At 33.0% G+C, this 19,340-nt stretch overlaps 2 protein-coding genes across 2 annotated transcripts; one reads left to right on the top strand and one right to left on the bottom strand.

The window, feature by feature from the left end:
* Positions 1–1,012: 1,012 nt before the first annotated feature.
* Positions 1,013–2,316, bottom strand: LOC106365342 (mini zinc finger protein 3). Its single transcript, XM_013804787.3, has one exon. It carries the CDS (start codon positions 1,493–1,495, stop codon positions 1,229–1,231), a length of 267 nt encoding a protein of 88 aa, XP_013660241.1. The 5' UTR covers positions 1,496–2,316; the 3' UTR covers positions 1,013–1,228.
* Positions 2,317–13,301: 10,985 nt separating this feature from the next.
* Positions 13,302–16,637, top strand: LOC106351983 (probable WRKY transcription factor 61). Its single transcript, XM_013791682.3, has 4 exons — positions 13,302–13,661; positions 14,139–14,723; positions 15,005–15,118; positions 15,221–16,637. Exons 1-4 carry the CDS (start codon positions 13,536–13,538, stop codon positions 15,953–15,955), a joined length of 1,560 nt encoding a protein of 519 aa, XP_013647136.2. The 5' UTR covers positions 13,302–13,535; the 3' UTR covers positions 15,956–16,637.
* Positions 16,638–19,340: the final 2,703 nt, after the last annotated feature.

Here is a 19,340-nt window from a genome sequence, read left to right as displayed (position 1 = left end):
CAGAATCTTTTGTATGTGTAGTGGTGGGTTGAATATTCAAGAGAAAGAGACAGGGAAGCGCATATGACTATTGGTACTTGTATGCATTGGTGCCATGTTTTAGGGAGTGTATTCAATATAACATTTGAGGTGATTAAATTTTTAATAGAGTTTTAGATGATTTTAATAAGTTCTAGAGATTTAAGTGATTTTGTTAAACCACTCTAAAATATAACCTAAAACCATGGGATTTGAGTTTTAATTTTTTTAACTAAGAAACTCCACTCAAACACCCGAAAATCACTTCAAAACTTTAAAATTCCACAATTTAATATATTTTCAATAACAGTAGATTTTATAGTACTATACAAAATGTTAAGTTTAATAACAGTAGATTTTAAATGAGTTTTTAAAATTCATGTTTGAATAACAGTGAATTTGTCATTTTAATACAAATCACCTAAAACTCTCAGTTGAATACACCTCTTATTTTACGTATCATAACTAGGTCCATAGGAATAAGAATAAGGCCAAAAATATAATCCGCTTATTAATTTCGGTTCCCACTTATAAATCTATATATCCCCCATTTTCTGTTGCTGTCATTGACCACATACATGTGCTAAATATATAGATCGCAAGTGCTTCTAAGGATTGATCTCTTTCAACGGAAGTGCTCTTATCTTAGAAAGGATTCATCTCCTCCAATTCAAATAAGAATTTATTTTTCTTATATCTGCGGTTACAACATTAGCATACAAATATGAACTATAATATCTTATTGTGATTAGCTTAGCAAGATTAGTATAGACTGGACACTCTTGCATTTTGGGGAATGGTTTACGTACGTCTTCAGAATCCGTCAAAAAAAATTGTCGGCTCATTGTTTTCTACATATACTACTTCTCAAAAGTCTTGACACTTTAAGTTACTAAATATAAATTGTTTGTAGTTCTAAATAGATCAAATTAGACACTTCGTACAAGGCAAGGGCACATATATTTGAAGTATATAACATTCCATCACACCAAGATTCAAGAATCATTAATCATATAGATTGGCGTTAATGTAAGTATCTGAATATACAATGACCATGTAGATACATAAATACATCTCTAATATTAAAAGAAAAAACTCAATAGATCAAACTCTAAAGCAGAACTTTTTTTCCCTTTATTAATTAAAAATCAACAATACCTTTCTTATAGTATTTGTTTCTTCTTTTCCCCATCTTCGCTAGATAGTTGATTCAACTCGGAGGAGAATACTCGCAAACAACCTCCGTTTCAACTTCCTTCCGATGAAAGTTCCGGTGACAGCCACAAGCAGCGCACGTTAAAGCATCATCGGTTCCTTCGCCACCGCTTGCCATAAACTCACGGCAACCGTCAACGGCGTAGCCGCCGATATTAGCGGCGTGATTCTTTTGGCACTCAATATAACGTACGTTGCTGGAAGAAGAAGTCGTAGTGTAGGAGCTTTTTCTTTGTTTTATTACCACTTGCCTCCTCTTCATCTTCCTAAGCTGATCTCCTTAGACAAAAACCCCTAATTTGTTTTCTACAAATATCTCGTTTTGAGGGGGAAATGATCAGAGACTCTTTTGGGTACAAAGTAAAAGGGTAGTTGCTAGTGCCCCTTTATAGCCCTTATTTATATAATAGGGCTGTTGAATGTTGACAATATATCTCGACAATGTAGATGGATTTGCCGCAGCATTTGAAAATGGTCGCTTCAAAAAGAAGTCATCGTAAAATGAAATTTATCTATATTTAGTAAGACAATGACTAATAAATTAGGTTGATAACGGTAAATATATGTATGGTAACATTAGATAAGTACAAAAAATTATGGGGTTCTTTCCTAGCTAGTGATCTATTGTAGTGTATGTCTACATGTAAACCATATTTTTGTTAGTTAAAGTGAATACTATTATTTTTGAAGTTTTTGAAGATATTAATCAACAAATTTTAAAATGGGTATTGCTTGTTTATATTATAACGTTATGAGCAAATCTACTACTATTTAAATTATAAAATTCAAAAAAAATAATAATTAACGTTCATTACATTTCCAAGGGTGTCTTTCAAATATAATAAAAAATATAGAAGAAAAACTCAGCAACAAGCCTAATTTTAACGTTATTTTCACGTGCATCGGTTCGCATAAAGTTAATCGAAAACAATTTATTAGAACCCCAATTGAATGGTAGCCACTAGCCGTATCATGAAAAAAAATTGAATAAAGAAATCAAATCCGAGTCACTCCAAGGGACAGGCTTCCACAAGCAATAGACACTGACAGATTGTTGGAGTACAATCGCATTATCAATCGCATTTTTTTTAAATTACAAAAGCACTTCCATTTACGTCCTAGCGTAAATAAACTATATATTAATTTTCTTCAAAATTAACATACTGTACTAAAAAATCTCCATATATAATACAATTACGTGGTTCACCGGTACGGGTGGGTATACACGTATTTTAATTCACAGGTCAGAAAATAGAGTTATTATTAACATTCAAAGATCGACCAGTGCCCAAAGTATAACCGCATTTTAATGAATTTTGTATAGGTTAGAAGAAAACTGACGCCATTACAAAAGACGCGTTTCTGATGGTTAAAATGGCAATTAGATTGTGTTGGTAATTTTTATAAACTAATCCCTCCATTCATAAGAGATACATGTTTAAAAAATATATATGTATATATATATATATTTCAAAAAAATATTTTATATATTTCCGATGCATATTTGTCAACTAATAATAAGTAAAAATTGTAAACTTCAAAAAATATTAATTGCATTTTCTGAATTTCTTTTGTTTAGGATTATGAAATAAATAAATTAAAAATTATGCTTTTATAATTAAAATTTAATATAATTTATTAATAAATGTGAACTTTAAGCATTATTTTAAAACAGACAATATATATGTACACAGCCAAAAAGGCTTTAAACTAAGGTTTCGAATGTTACGAACTGTCATGCCCCCACCGCAGTTAACAGTAACAAAAATCTATATATATATATATTATATATCTATACGTTTTTATAACTGTTAAAACCGCACCGCAATTAAACTACTTGTCCCGCACTGCTTAAACCGTAGTTACTATTCGGAACCTAAGACAAGCTTTTTAAAAAGACCTTAGCACACTAACACAGTAACATTTGGAAGAAAAGGATACACTCCCGTAAACTACATAAACTTTCCCACTAAAACTCAATTTACCTGACAAGTTCAAACAACAATATAAAAATACTAAACTTATATACATTTTACAAATTAAAACAATATCTCTTTTTAACATACCAAAAATCTAATGAAAAATTAACAACCTATTGGAAAATAATTACTTGTATAAGTAAAATTACTAAAGAGGAAGATATTATGCATGATAGATACTGGCACGTGAATGACGGAAAAAATGTATTGCATGATTCATACAATTTATTTTTTGAAAAAGGGCTTGATTCATACAATTTTTTGTTTTTGAACTTTAGATTCATACAAAACTTGAGTGGTCAGATCTTAAAAACTTCGTATGTAGATAAAAAAAATTTTTTGGCAAAAATATGTATATAATTTCATAAACTCATAATGGTCACTCTAATATTTGTTTTCCTTTCACATGTATATGATGGTAATACAACGAGTCTTAGCCTTTTAGATAAGAAAAAAAAAAACGAGTGAACGACTCAACGACCCTTTATGTTTTATACTGAAAATTTCACAAATCAAAACCTATATATAAGACATTTAAATACGTTTCTATAGCTTGATGATTATTGATGTTTTTAAAACCATATTAAACAATATTATCTTGCGCTTGTATCAATCATGTATCTATGTCTATATGTTTTCCTATGTCTCAAGTAGAGATGGCAATTGGGTTGTACCGACCCGTCTTGTCCCGCCCCGCCGCGGTACACGGTCAATGCGGGTCTTCGCGGTACAGGCCCGCGCGGGATGCGGTTCCTAGAAGAGCTGCCCAATCCCGACCCGCGACTTGCACAAGCCTTGACGGTACAGGTCCGCGGGATTCCGATCTTCATCAACACATGCGCTACTGATGGCAATTGGGATGTACTGACCCGCCTTTCCCGTCCCGCCATCTCTATCCTGAGCATAGCACCTGCAAGAAAAAGAGCCCAATAGAGATGAGAACACAACATGTCCTATGAATCAGTTGAACATAATGATGCTCAGCTAAAGGATTGAGAATCATATCGAAAGCGCACATAGAAACTCAATGTAACATAGAAACATAGAAAGAAAGAGATCTATGTAAGATCAAGGATGAAGACATTGTCACGCTTGTTGACCAGTTCCCTGGCCAATCCATCGGTAATAAAAAAAAAATATTAGTACCTTTATGTTTGTTGGTGCATTGAGGGCGAGAGTGTACGATGATGAGGTGAGGAAGTTCGTTGAGGGACTAGGAGTGGAGAAGATAAGCAAGAGGCTGGTGAACTCGAGGGAAGGTCCTCCAGTGTTCGAGCAGCCGGAGATGACTCTTGAGAAGCTTATGGAGTATGGTAACATGCTTGTGATGGAGCAAGAGAACGTCAAGAGAGTCCAGCTTCACTGTGTAACTTGCGTTGCAGGTAAAAGTGCACAGTAAGTGAATTTGCCAGTTCAGGACTTTTGAGTTGATCAAGTTGTTTATGACCTGGGATGTAATAAAGACCGAGACTAGTTGATCTTCACAGAGGAGATGGAAACCATATCAGGACTTTTGAGTTGATCAAGTTGTTTATGACCTAACCGAAGCAAATACTCGATGTACTGAAAGGAGTTGTGAAAGAACGTACGATGATCAATGATAGAGACCAGTCTTTGCGGATCCCCGCGCGTCCCGCGGGATACACCGAACCCATCCCGCTTCTGGCCCGATCCCGCACAAGCTCATCCCGCGAAGCCCGCAAAAAATTCGGGCCTGGATCTTAGTAACCAATCCCGCCCCGCAACAGGTTCAAACGGGCTAGGCCCGCGGGCAGGTTCAAATTTTGCCATCTCTAGTCTCAAGCATGTAAATGTTAATTTAGCGTTTATTTGTTTATTCAAGTTGGAATATTTCATTCAAGACCATATAAATATTATATTATAAAAATGAAGTTCTGTAAAAAATAAAATCTTAAGTTTATTCAATTCCTTTTTTGTCGATGTATAGTTAGCTAAGTTTTTAAGTTTGATACTACTTTTTTGTTTAACCAACAAGGTCGCTTGGACTGATCAACATGTATTTTTTTTCCTTTTGAATTCTAGCTAATTAGTAATGAGTTAGTGATTCTTGTAACACGACGCAAACTATGTGGATCCCATTTGCTACACAAAAGACAATACGTCAATAACCCATGCGACTCGTCTATACATACCCAACAATGATAAAAAATTAAATTTATTTCCTCTATATAAATTATTAAATTTATAGACTATATGACAGTAGGTAACAGTAGTGGCCAAAACTTTACGACGGGGTTTTAGAGTACGAAGGAAGAACAAAAAATATTAAACTATATATGAAGACCTTGATAAAAGAAAAAAAATCTATATGCAAATCATTTACATGTTTTCATTCGACATTTACTAATCATTGTAATTGATATATCAGATAGTAAGGTTTTGTTTTGGTTGAATTGTATTTCAACTTTATTTCAGTTTCGTGTTCTAAGAAAAGTAGTAGGTATCCTTGTAAACATAATGATTTATTTGGAAACAAAATGCTAAGTCTCAAAAAAAAAAGCGTCGATCATTAGGAAATTAAAAGCCAAAAATCATGGGAGAATGTCAGGAAGTTTGATGTGTCAAATAGAAAAAGAAATTCACAGTGAGTTCTTGTTCGATCTCTTGACGAGTTCAGAAATTTCTCCATCTTCATTGAGTAGTTAAGAATAGTATAACGCTAATTAAGTTCCCTGCCTTGTCAATTAAGTTCATTGCGTTGCATTGGCATTATAGTAGAAATAAATAATAATGTATTCCTACAATAATACACAAAGTAGTGAAGACCGCATTCATCACAATTTTGAAATAGAGAAAGAGAGATGGGATGTTCTTAACATTTTTGTGTAGAGTCTCTTTGTTTCTCACCAGTCACCAACCATGCCCTCTTCGTGAGGAGTTGTGAAGTTGCCAACCTAGAATTTTAGAGCATGCGCATCTCAGGTATGTTGCACAGCTCTACATATTTTAAAAAAAAAATTGGAAAAGGAAGAAAGAGAAGCAGAAACGATTGTTCCTAAAGAATTGATTCTTCCCCGGGTTACTCTGTTTCTTCCACATGTTACTACGTTACTTGTTTGATTTATTTTTCTGATTTAAAATTTAATGGCTAATTAAATTATACTCAAATTATTAATATTTTAACTGTTAGGTACTCTTTCTGAGATATCAAACACTAATGGTGCTCTTATAACCCCAAATAATTTGATTAACTTAACTATATTATTTCATAGATATATAGAGAAACAAGTTAAGGACCAAACAAAACATAGGGCCAAAAATGATTGCCAAAACTATTACTTATATGTTATATCTAAACTATGGTTGGAAGGGTTAAATCTAATCTACCTTTCTCCAACTATTTCTATTATTTGTTTATGCATGTCACTTACCTTACCTTCAAAATACTTTCACCATTTCCGTTATAAATCGATGGAATCGAATACATAATAAGAAAATGTAGCATGTCGCATTAATTAGAAAACCTGAGGAACGACCTGGCGTTCATGAATTAAACATGCTTATAAAAGCTTAAGAGCATTTTGTCAAATGGTTCTCTCACCTTTGCTCTGCTTCTTTGGCATCATGGGTTCGACTTAATACCTTCTTCAGTATGAGGTAAAACATATAAGGAGTTAGATCCATACCATAAAAGACCATGCAGCTTGAATATCAACAGACTAGATGTTTGTCCCATATATGTGAGATAACAAACTAAGTTCCACATTGGAGAATTAGACAAATAGTATCTAATATATAAAGAGATGTCAAACTCTAATAATACGAGTTGGCTCAAGAACCAAAAATCTTGTTCTCTGAAAATATCTCAGATCCATATATGCTTATTTTGTACTGATAATCATCTGATTAATCAGAACCAGTTCAATTTCGCTGACAGAATTATACGAAGAACAAACCAAATCTTGTACATATAAACCATCAAACAAAACATAAACGCTTGAAGAACTAGGAGAAAAATGTTATCCTTTTTATTAAACAGAGAGTACTGAAAGAAAACATAGTAACTGAGACTGCAGCAACGTATAGACAAACTTTACTTTTAAGAAACAATGTTCTATAAGAATGTCAGCACTTGTTGTGTATAGGATCAGATCCTCTTCCAATCATTCTTTTTACAGATTGGTTAGGATCAGACATCACGAAACCAGAAGCCGCCAAGTCTGCACTTGTATCTAAATTCCCTTTTCTTGATGATGAGGACTCTTCAAGAACACGCAAAGGATGAACAGTTAGAAGCTGCAGCCTAATATCTCTCTCCCGTCTTAGACTTGAGATCTTTTCCGTTTCAAGAAGTACAAAAGATGCGATGACAAGAAGAAGAAACGTTCCTCTATGACGAATCAAAACATCCATTTTGTAGATATTAGTTACTAAGTAGCTTGTGAAGATATATATAAAACTTGAGAGATTATATAAATCGAGAAGGTTAAAGAAAAAGGGAGAAGTGTGTCTCTCCTTCCTCCTCTCTTTGGAATGGAGAGAAGATTGGTAAGAAGGAAGCATATATAAAGGCTGGTCTTAGAAGAATTCTGACAAGTTTGAACAAAAAAAGGTTTACACTTGGAACTCTTGTTCTTGGGAAGCTAAGCATATCTTCTCTTTCGTTTTTATTTTCCTTTTTATCATTTCCATACTTTTTCTATTTTAAACATACAATATGGATAATGCGAGGGGCCCCCTTAGCATTGGACTTTGACCCTAGAGGAATAGTAGACTTAGAGGAACGTTGGACCACACTCTGTGCAACGCCTTGCCTACCTCCAACAGGTGTAGTTACAAGTCCCATCTTCCCTTGGATCATCTGGATAATATGGAAAGAACGCAACAAGTTTGTATTCAATGGAGTCACGGTCTCACCCACGGAGGTAATTACGATTGCGATCAAAGCGGCAAAGGAATGGGATCAGATGCTATATACTGACAAGGGACCTTCACTGAGATCCCTGATGCCTGAGACCCCAATGACAGCCTCGGTAGTGGTTCGTTCGGATGCAGCTTGGCGAAAAGAAGATAAGAAAGCAGGGCTTGGATGGATAGTACAAACGGCAACAGAGATCCGCCGTATGAAGAAACCTGTGTGGCACGTAGCTTCCCCTTTAATGGCGGAATGCCTGGCTATAAGAGAAGCTCTGCTTTATTGCAGAGCGCATGACCTCTATTCTTCTATCCGAGTTGAATCTGATTCCTCCCTGTTGATTAGTGCGATTAAAAGGAAGGAGTCGCTTTCGGAGATACATGGTGTGCTCTCAGATATTGCAATGCTGAACTCTCATCCATCTTTTAATCTCTCTTTTCACTGGATTCCTAGAATTCAAAATGTTGTTGCTGATTCCTTAGCTAAAGAAGCTTTATGTATGGTTGAGGGTGTTATGACACTCACCTAACTCTTTGCATGAAATTTAATGAAAGTGGTGTTCAAAAAAAAAAAAAAAAAAAAGGATAAGGTGAATGGTGTGGTACGTACATGCAAATAGAGTGCAGTCTTGTGTTGCTTTTGGGGCATTGTCCTTTACACAACATGTCTCTATCATTGGTATAAAAGCTTAACATTTACACCCAAAAAAGAAAAATGTCCCTATCAGTTGGAATCACCAAAGAGCATTGAGATATCTTTGGAACATTCTCTTTTGCCTGACATGTACAGCCTTTACATATATATATATATATATGTGTGTGTGTGTGTGTAATTTAATGTCCATACCAAAAATTAGGTTCAGAATTCACTATATCATAAAGTAACAAGAGACTGATAAATTTTACAAAAAGTTATCATTATTAAAAAATAGAAGATGAGTCTTATCTTCTTTTTAATATATAAATGGGATTTTATTTAAGGACAAAACAAATAAAATATGATGTATTATGGTAAGATAAGCAAAACTAAGTCCAAGAAAGAGAAATATGCAAAGAAGAAAGTTTGGCTTGAAGGAGCTATATTCAAGAAGACGCAAGAAGGCCATCTAAAAGGGAGAAAAAGTGTTTATTCAAAACAGAATAAACTGATAATGATGAAAAAAGATTTATGAAAATAAAAATTGAAAGGTAAGTTATTGTTTCAAGCTCTTTTCTCCGTGCAATGAAACCAGTCTTGCTTCTTTGAGCTCAATGGGCTTATCTACTTTATGCTTTTCTTCTTTGTTTTTCCACTTTAATTACTTAGCCCGTCCCTCCTTAATCATTCATTCGAACTTGGGACAGATTATTTGTTAAAAAAAAAGTTGAGGACTAATTACATATCTCATAAACCACAACTAAAGTGGATTTTCTCAAGGTGATAGTTTATTGTAGGATGAAAACAAAAACTTAGATTTCCACAAAAAACAAACTAACTAACCTATGATGTACATTCTCAACACAACACACATACTCTATTTATAGATAGGTGGTAAAATATTGTAGACTGAGAACCATCAATGGCCTTAACATTTTTTCTTAAACCAGATGATTGATCATCTCTTCCACTCTACTGGAGCTTTCTTTCCTGCAAAACCCAAAACCAATCCAACAAGTTATGTAAGAGAAACACACAGAATCTCTACTTAGACTTTCTTGTGAGAAAGTCTTGTTTGTTTTGCTTGTGACACTAACCTTTGCTTAGAGGTTTCTCAGTCTTCTTCCCGGTTTTGCCACCCTAGTTTGAAACTACTCTTGTTGTTTAGGAGAATCAGAAGTGACTCTTGCATTATTACCTGAAGATGGTAGCGAGTAACGTCTAGTGGCTTTCTCATCTCCTTGTTGCCTAGGTGTAGAAGAGCCTTGTAGACTCAGCTTTGCTTTCTCTGATTTAGTAGCTTGCATATAGCTTGGTAACCCCTGGCTACTATTCTCATTACCATTGTTACTCTCTTCACACTCAGTGGTTTGAGTAGCAGTAACTGTAAAGTCCTTTTTCCCTACTGATTTTTTATTCTCCTTATTGTTTTGTTTGGGATCAAGTGTTGCATTGCATCAAGTGTTGCATTGGTTCAAGTCCTTTTTCCTCAGCCATTACTTTTTGGTTGACCAATGTGGAATCAAGTGTTGCATTGGTTCAAGAGGCTGACCAGTTCTCTAACTAGATTAAATTAGAGGAATCATTGTCAAGGTGCACATGCATCACGTTTGGAGATGAAGCTAGAAGCTGATAAGAGAGACAAAACATCATTATTCATCAAGATCTTCTCAACTCCTAGTTTCAAAAATAAGCATACCTTCCGAGCAAACACATTTGATGTAAGCTTCTTGATTCCTAGGTAAGTATGTGTATCAACAACAGAGTCTTCAGGAAGTTTAGTCTCCTGATTCAACCGGCATTTACTATGAACTTCAACTCCAATGTCAGAACGTCTAATCTCTCTACCTCGAGCAAGTGCTTGCAGTTTGACATTTCCCATAACACAAGTGGCAACAGCTTGCCTCCTAACCATTTGGCCTCGGATAAGTGCTTGTAGACTTATTATACCTTCATGTTCAACATTCTGTTTCTCTACCACACTACTGGCACTGGTATATTAAAAGCAGAACGTAAATTCATTCTTTTACTGATCCTTGTCTTGACAGAACACTATAATTTCAAACACAAGAGTTTGAAATCAACGTCTTAGCAAAGATACCCTCGTGGCAGAGAGAGCAAAGAAGACGAGCCGTTAGGGTTTAAGGGTTTTGTAATTGGGAGCAGTTATTCTTAATTTTTATGTGTTTCAATATATACCCCTGTATTCGCATACTTATTACGACTTTAGCTGATGTCCACGAAGTCCTAATAACTACTGTTTTTATAAATTAAATCGATAATTAGGATAAGGAAATGAGATTTAAAGCTTGGTCAATAGGTTGACTAATTATTGTGAAAATGTCAATGGCATATACATAACTCTACGCAACCAGCAAAAGTCCCTTAGATCGTGGTCCACTAAATACTATGAAGTTGTTAATATCAATCACATGCATCTCTAATCATTATGTTGCTGGATTTAATTACAACTCTCAATTTTTATTTATGTGTAATTTAAAATGTGTATATATAGGACTAAGTGAATGCCAAGTCTACCAACCATTTGGGGAAGTTCTATAAGACTTCGTTAAACAAAGAGACAAACAGCTATACTTAAACTAATTGCGATTTGAAATTGATTAAAGTGTTTCTCAAAAAAAAAAGAAATTGATTAAAGTTTCAGTTGGACTTTTGTATATATACTACTAGCCCTGAATAATCCACTCAAAAATATATGTAGATTATTTCAAGTTTTGTAATATCTTCTTGGTGAGTAATTTAGGATGTTCTATAATATATATATATATGCATTAGGCAACAAAGTCATTCTGAATCGCTAATAATTTATGTATCATAGTTCCACACTTGCACGATAATACATGCATGAAGTTTTTTTTTTTGTCAATATACACGAAGTAATAAATTTATTACCAAACGTTTTGTTGCACTCAAATTCATGTTCTGCCAACAAAGCTTCCTTTTTTGCTAATTATGTCCAACAAAACTAGTGTGGTATTACCTGAAATATACACGTATATGTTTATCTGATAAAGTAAGTTGTATATAAATACAAGAAATCAAGAAATTTGTGATAAACTTGTAACATGTAATCAAGAAATTTCAACGTCGTTCTTTAACTTGTTCTTTAGCTGCACGTCGGCCGGTGGGTCCACGATTTCGGCTCCAAACCTTAATAGTGTTTATTTGTTGAGACATAGCTGTGTATGATAATATAAGCGTTGAAGTTGAATATAGAGCAAATTAGCTCAATACCCTAAAAAGAGTGGGATACCATTGAATTGGGGGAAAATGGTAGTATTGGGGGGAAAAAAATTGAAGGGAAATAGGGTATAGAATGCAAATAGGTGAGAAGTTGTGTGTAGGGAGTACAAATACTCTTGAATATTTCTCTTCCTATTAGTTGACACCATCGATCCACGAACAATATTATTCTTTTCTTTTTCCTAACAAAACGGATGCACAATTAATTGTTTTTTTAAGTACGTGTGTTGGTACTTGTTTAAAAGAAAATTTAAGAACTAATTAATTTTTAATATCCTATTTCAATTTGGTGTTATTTTTAACTTGATTAGTTTAGTTCAATTAGATTGGCTGTTGACCCTTCAAAATTTCAGAGTTGCGTGCTTGTTTTTTTCTGATGGTCTGAAACGTTGCAGCAAAATATGTGTACATAGATTTTTTTGTAAAAATATATAGTCTAGTCAATTTATGTACATTGCTTTTACTTTTGTCTACAAAACTCTTTTAAACTGATACTAGATCTCGACCCCCGCAACCGCACGGATTTTTGTTTTCATTTATTTTTATATAAATATTTTATTTTCAATTTTAAATTGGTATATATTATAATATATATATGTGCCTATCAATTTTTAAAACATAATATGTTTAATGTATATTTTTTTCTTTGAATAGATTATTTCAAACTTTCACATGTATTTGTATTTTCTTCTATATATATATTTTTGGATTATTATTTCATTATTAAAATCACAACTATATATATAAAAATTAGTAAAATATTGTTTTATTGTCATATTCAAAGATATTGTAATATTTCAGAAATTTAGAAAGTTTTTAAAAAATTAAAATTTTAGCTTCATAGATTTATATTATCGGGTAAATAATTAAATATTTAGTTTTTGTTTAATTTTTAAAATAAACTATATAGTTTAAATTTTGTTTTTATTGCTTTTAAGATAGTAAATATTAATCATTGTTAGATAATATGATTTTTGTCATTTAAAAGAAAATTTGTATAATTTTAAAAGTTAACATTGACAAATATTTAAATAATTAGCATTTAGAAGTATAATATTACAATATTAAATTATATATATTTAATTTATATATTATCTATAAATTTAATGGATCATCTACTGTTTAAATTTAATTATTGATATTCCAATAAAAATTTATTATAAGCCCAAAATTTAAATGATAAGATTAGATATTAAATGTAACATGACTTTTTAGGAATATGTTCATTAGATCCATTTAAAAAAAAATCACACATGAATCAATGTTGTGACTTCTGTTTTAATATATAAGATTTACTAATTGTTGACCAAAAACAAACTGATTACTTTTACTAAATTAATAATTTTTAAATAGATCGTTAAACCAAAACAGGAGACGGTAAGTTTATGTATACAGAAATGATATTCTCTGAATATTAATTAAGAAACTTGCATATTTTGTGAATTATTTAATTGGTATAGTCAAAGGATGGATAGGTTGCATATATAGAAATCAGAAGTTCCGTGAACAAATTTTGAGAGCTTACAAAAAGAATATCAAGGAGAATAATGGAGAATGAAGATTTCTTGAGAAGTACTGTTCATGGAAGAGAAGACAGACACGAGGAGACGAGAAAATATGTTTCGTCCCACGATGGTTCTCATGAAGAACAAGACCATATAATAAGATCCAAGGTATCAAAACTGATTTATTTTTCTTACAATTTTAAACTAAATTTTAAACATATGCACAAATCAATCCTGTATTCACATAGATAATATTCATAATTTTCTCACATGAATTGTCTCTGGTCGATGGTTTGTGCCTTATCCAAAACCATGTAATCAATGATTTATCTTGATCAGAGAAGCTTATTTTGAATTCTCAAAAGCCATCTCGAATCTCTTAACTGTTAGTTTTGTCTTTTTCTCTTTTAATATAACTTTGCACATAAATATATTTTTCCAAATTAACTAGACCATATATGTTATACCATAGAATAATTTGCTCATATTTATCAACAGCAACAATCATAATGAGAAAGTAAATACTATGTATGGGATTTTTAAGGCATGCATATCAAATCAAGGGATTAACCCATCAATACATGTTTGTATATGTTACATCTTTTGGTTAATCAATCATACATTAAAAATGCAATATGAGATCAGTTGAACTCAATTAGAGTCGAAATGGAGGAGGCTAAAGAGGAAAATCGAAGGCTAAAGTCATCATTGAGTCGGACAAGAAAGGATTTTGAGATCCTGCAAACACAATACAACCAATTAATGGTGAAACATGAAGACTGGACAAATAAGTTCTCACCGAAAGGCCATCATCAAGACAAAGAAGATGAAGATAAAGTAAACATTAGAGAGCGCGAGGAACTTGTTTTGTTGAGCCTAGGTAGACGGTCAAAATCACCGGTTCCAAGTGGCTCAATGACGAATCAAGACGAAAAAGGGAAAGGCTTAATGGATGAAACTGGTGATGGCAAAAACATTGATGAACATGATGAAGGGTTAAGTATGGGATTTGAATACAAGGATTTGAGTAATCCTAGTGAGAAGTTAGAGATTGACCATAGTCAAGAAAAGACGTCCTTGGAGGTTAATAGCAGTAATAAGATCCCATCAGAGAATAGTTTTGGGTTTAAGAATGATGGAGATGATCATGAAGATGAAGAAGAGCTTTTACCTCAGAACCTTGTTAAGAAAACTAGGGTTTCTGTGAGATCAAGATGTGAGACACCCACGGTTAGTACCTACATTTTCTTCACATCTTTAATTTAGTATTTACATATGAATACTAACCTATACAGTATAATATCATCACTCAATTAAGCGTAAGCTTCATTTTAATTAGTGAATAGTGAAACTAAATTATCATTTGTAGTCTTTATAACTTATGTTGAAAACATTTTCTGCTAAAAGATATAATTTTTGTAATCTCTTAAGGAAAAGACTGCCAAAAGATATTTAACGTTTGACTTTTTCGAATAAAAGATTTTTTTAAAAAAGTTATTGGGTTTGTGTAGATGAATGATGGATGTCAATGGAGGAAATATGGTCAGAAAATAGCTAAAGGGAATCCATGTCCTCGAGCTTACTATCGTTGTACCATTGCACCTTCTTGTCCCGTAAGAAAACAGGTAACTAAATCTAAAGTAATAATTCCAAATTAGTACATATTTCTCTATTTTTATTGTTATATGTTACATAACCATTATAATAATATTTAATCCCTTATATAGGTACAAAGATGTTCAGAAGATATGTCTATTCTTATCTCAACTTACGAAGGAACACACAACCATCCACTTCCCGCGTCAGCAACCCCCATGGCATCCGCCACTTCCACCGCAGCCTCCATGCTCATCTCCGGAGCCTCCTCCTCCGGCGCAGCCGATCTTCATGGCCTTAACTTCTCTCTATCCGGCAACAGCATCACTCCGAAACCCAAATCACCGTTCCTCCAAACCTCTTCTTCTCCTTCTTCTTCAGGCCATCCCACCGTCACTCTCGACCTCACTGCCTCCTCCTCCTCGCAGCAAACGTTCTTATCAATGCTCAATAGATTCAGTGCTTCTCCTAGTAATGTCCCAAGATCTAATAGTTATCCTTCGACCAACCTCAACTTCTCAAACAACACCAACACATTGATGAATTGGGGTGGTGACAGTGGTAGTGGTAATCGCAATGAGCAATACCGTGCAGCTTTCGGTAACGTTGGCACCCCTCAGCAGTCACCTTACCGCTATATGATTCAAACTCGAACCACCGGGTCATCTTTTGACCCATTTGGGAGATCGTCTTCATCTTCTACAAATCCTACTCATCAAATGCAGTCTTTACCGGCGGAAACAATCAAGGCGATCACGACTGATCCAAGTTTTCAATCGGCTCTTGCGACTGCTCTTTCTTCCATCATAGGTGGCGATTTAAAGATGGACAATGTAACTAAAGATGAAGCCGGGAAGAGCCCTTAAAAAAAGTGATCTATATGTTCTTTATATAAATATATAATACCCAATAACTTCGTATATGGATCTAGTTTTACTAGTTTCCTAGGTCATATATAATTTGGTTGCTTAATCATAGTTTTAATTTGTTGTTGGATTTTATGGAAGAAATGTGTACATATGAAACCTTTTTTATGCTAAAGGAGTGCACATCAAACTTTTTTTTTGGACAACAGAGGGCACATCAAACTTAAAACGAATATCTATTCTATTAAAACAGCAGTGTGACCCATTGATAAAAGTTATTGATAAAAGTTATGTCCAACTTATAATTTCAACAATACATACCACTTTAATATAAAAGCATCGTAATATATATATATATATTTTTTATGTAACCACCACTTAAATTGCCTACTAATTGGTAACCACTTTTTGTAACTGCATCCAAATATCTTTTTTTTTTATGTAACCACCACTGTTTTTATTGTTCAAATCCCAGCATTTTTTTCGATGATGTTCATGTATTTCACCGAACTTGCTCTTTTGTTTTTCCCAACTTGCTTTTCTCTTCATCTGGAAATAATATCCTCATCATCCTCAATCTATCAGGAGAGCCTTTCACGGGTATTAGATTGAGCTTTTTTTTTGTAACTGAGATAGAGCTTTTCTTATGAAGATTGAATCAAGAGATGTTGTGCTTTCTTCACATGTGTTTGCATGTATCTAGAAGAATTCGTTGGTGCCTCTGTGGAAAAATATTGCAGGATTGCTTTGCTGAAGTCCGGTGGTGGCGCTGCCACGGTTCGTGAGAAGAAAGGCACCGCTTGCGTCTTTTTTTTGCAAAAAAATAGGTTTTGTTTTTGTCATTGGATGATAAATTAGGTTTGAGCTTTTATTTTTTAAAGTGTATTTAATGATATATGGGATTCGTTAAAATGTCTAAATGATTCTACTGCTAGGAGCTTTCATTTTTAATTTTCAATAAAGTAGATATGCGGCAGAAACAGTTTTGTATATGTTTTAGCATCATGAGATCATGCATATAAGTTGTTCTTTTTCTTTAACATCAAGGTCATGTATATAAAGTTATTTGACATTAGACAACACAAAATCTTATGGCTGTATGGTTTTACAAACCATTATATATGTATTTATAAAAATCTATTCTATTAAAACAACAGTGTAACCCATTGATAAAAAGTTATGTCCAATTAAAATTTATGAATCATTACAACTTCTAACATATACTCAATAGTTTTCCTATTTTTTATTTACATTTAAAATATATTTTTCTTTAAGGGTTACATAATACTAAAAACTAAGTATTTTTTTAAAAAAAGATCATATCTTCAAATACACATACAGATAATATATATATAAATAATATAACAAAAATATATAAATTTTTGAAAACCCGATTGAACTGGTTCGACCAGTCACCCAGTAAGCATAACGAGTCGATGTCTGGTATGGCTTTCAAAACATTGGTTCAATTCAGTTTTCTGGATAATTTTGCATAATGTATGTAAAAACATCGGGTAATCCATATTTTTAGTATAAATATCGGGTTGTTTGACTAAAAATATCGGGTAATTCACATAAATTTTAGGGTATTGGATAAAAAGTATTCGAGTAATTCGGTTAATAAATAGTATTTTTAGTATATTTGATTAATTAGAAATAAATATAATTAATATTTGTAGGTATATAACTTTTTATTCTTAAAATTTGGGTTTGAAGATTGGTTATGTCGAGAGATATATGATTTTCTTGATTATTTATAAATTTGGTTCTGATTTAGTTTTGATTCCTTGGTTTAAGATAAACATGTGTAGACCTATACACTATTTTACATAAAAATTCATATAAAATATAGGTTTTGTAGGTTACGTTTAACAATTAGGCCATGAGTCACGATTTTTTTAATAAACACAACTGGTTTTCAACAACTAAAACGGGGGTTTTTCATTTTTTAATAAACATAAACATGATTACAAAAAAAACACAAATATAAAAAATAGATTTCTAAAAGAAGTATGTAAAACAAAAAAATATACTCAGGGCGGGTCAGAATCTAGTATGGCTTAAAGGATTGTTTTAAAAAGAAAAATGTAGCTGGAGGCATCCAAGTCACTTAATTTGTTGCGCAGGTTATTTGAAATAGTTTCATTAGTTTCTCTTTTTTTTTGGTAAAAGTTTCATTAGTTTTTTTTTTTGAAAAATATGTTGTTATATTGTCTAATAGTCATCTAGGCATCGAATGACAAAACTACAATTTTTTTCTCTAACCCCTGAAATATGTCTCGTCTATATTCAGTTTGACATGTTAACTGTTTTGCATCCAACGCCAGCTGTTTGTGGATGTCCAGTAGATGAAGCAAGACTGTTGATTAAGCAAATTAAATTGTTAAAATGTGTTTTGCTTCTTCTGCCTTTTAAAATTTGTAGCAGTAATAAATCTTTTCGAAAAAAAAGAAGAAAAATATCTATGCTGAAGAAGCTACCTCCTAATATATGCTTGATTATAGTTGATTGGATTATTATAGTATGCTAATATACTGAAATTTGGTACATATTTTTTTTCTTCCTTTTTTGTCCAGTCATTTGATAGAGGAATGTTTACTGGACCCCCGGGGGGGGGGGGGGGGGGGGTTTGGTGGTGGAGAGTGTGAATTTTCTGTAGGCATAAGATATGCTTTAGTCAAAAAGGTGAGAGTGAGTTATTTTTTTTTACTTATAACAACTTTACTCACTGTCGCAAACTTATTGCATGTATTGCATTGCATCTATCTGATCTTTTTCATTTGTGTTTCCAGGGGTTTTGGAGCCTTGATATCTATTCAGGAAAAGGAATAGTTTCAGGAAGTGATTCAGCCTCCGAGTGGAACGAGCTTGATCTTAAGACCTTGTCCTTAAGACATCAATGGCATTTCCATGTCTTTATGCAATCTGAAAACATATTATTATGTGTTTCTCTGCAGTTCACTAAATCACTTGAACATGAGCTAGCTTTGCAGCCGATCAACTAAAAATGTTTAATAATCTATCTATAATTAAATTGCTTTGTATCATTCATTGTGTGTATCTACATTACATCAAATTATTTTTTGTTCTTTTTTGTTTTTAGCTTTCTATTGTCCAGGGCTGGTCCTGGGGCATACTAAGTGATACATTCGCAACAGACTTCCAAATTTTTTGAAAAAAATTACATACAAATAAACTTAAAAAAAATATTTTAAACCTCTAAATTTGTAAAAAAAAAAATATATATATAAACATGGCCACAAACTCCCAAAATTTCAGGACCGGTCCAGCTATTGTCCAGTTACCGACCCAATAATTGGTCAAGTCCCGACGCACCTACGTACGTTATGATCCCAAGCTGACGTATTTCTCCACCTCCACAAAA

The sequence above is a fragment of the Brassica napus genome, chromosome A9 (assembly GCF_020379485.1).
Source record: "Brassica napus cultivar Da-Ae chromosome A9, Da-Ae, whole genome shotgun sequence".
In the NCBI taxonomy this organism is placed as follows: domain Eukaryota; kingdom Viridiplantae; phylum Streptophyta; class Magnoliopsida; order Brassicales; family Brassicaceae; genus Brassica; species Brassica napus.
Note: the sequence above shows the minus strand (reverse complement) of the source record. Positions and strands in the feature narration are given on the sequence as shown.

Coding starts and splice junctions, on each gene's coding strand:
- LOC106365342 (XM_013804787.3), bottom strand. CDS start 1,495: ATGAAGAGGAGGCAAGTGGTAATAAAACAAAGAAAAAGCTCCTACACT.
- LOC106351983 (XM_013791682.3), top strand. CDS start 13,536: ATGGAGAATGAAGATTTCTTGAGAAGTACTGTTCATGGAAGAGAAGAC. Junction 13,662..14,138: donor ACCATATAATAAGATCCAAG/GTATCAAAACTG, acceptor ATATGAGATCAG/TTGAACTCAATTAGAGTCGA. Junction 15,119..15,220: donor CTTGTCCCGTAAGAAAACAG/GTAACTAAATCT, acceptor TCCCTTATATAG/GTACAAAGATGTTCAGAAGA.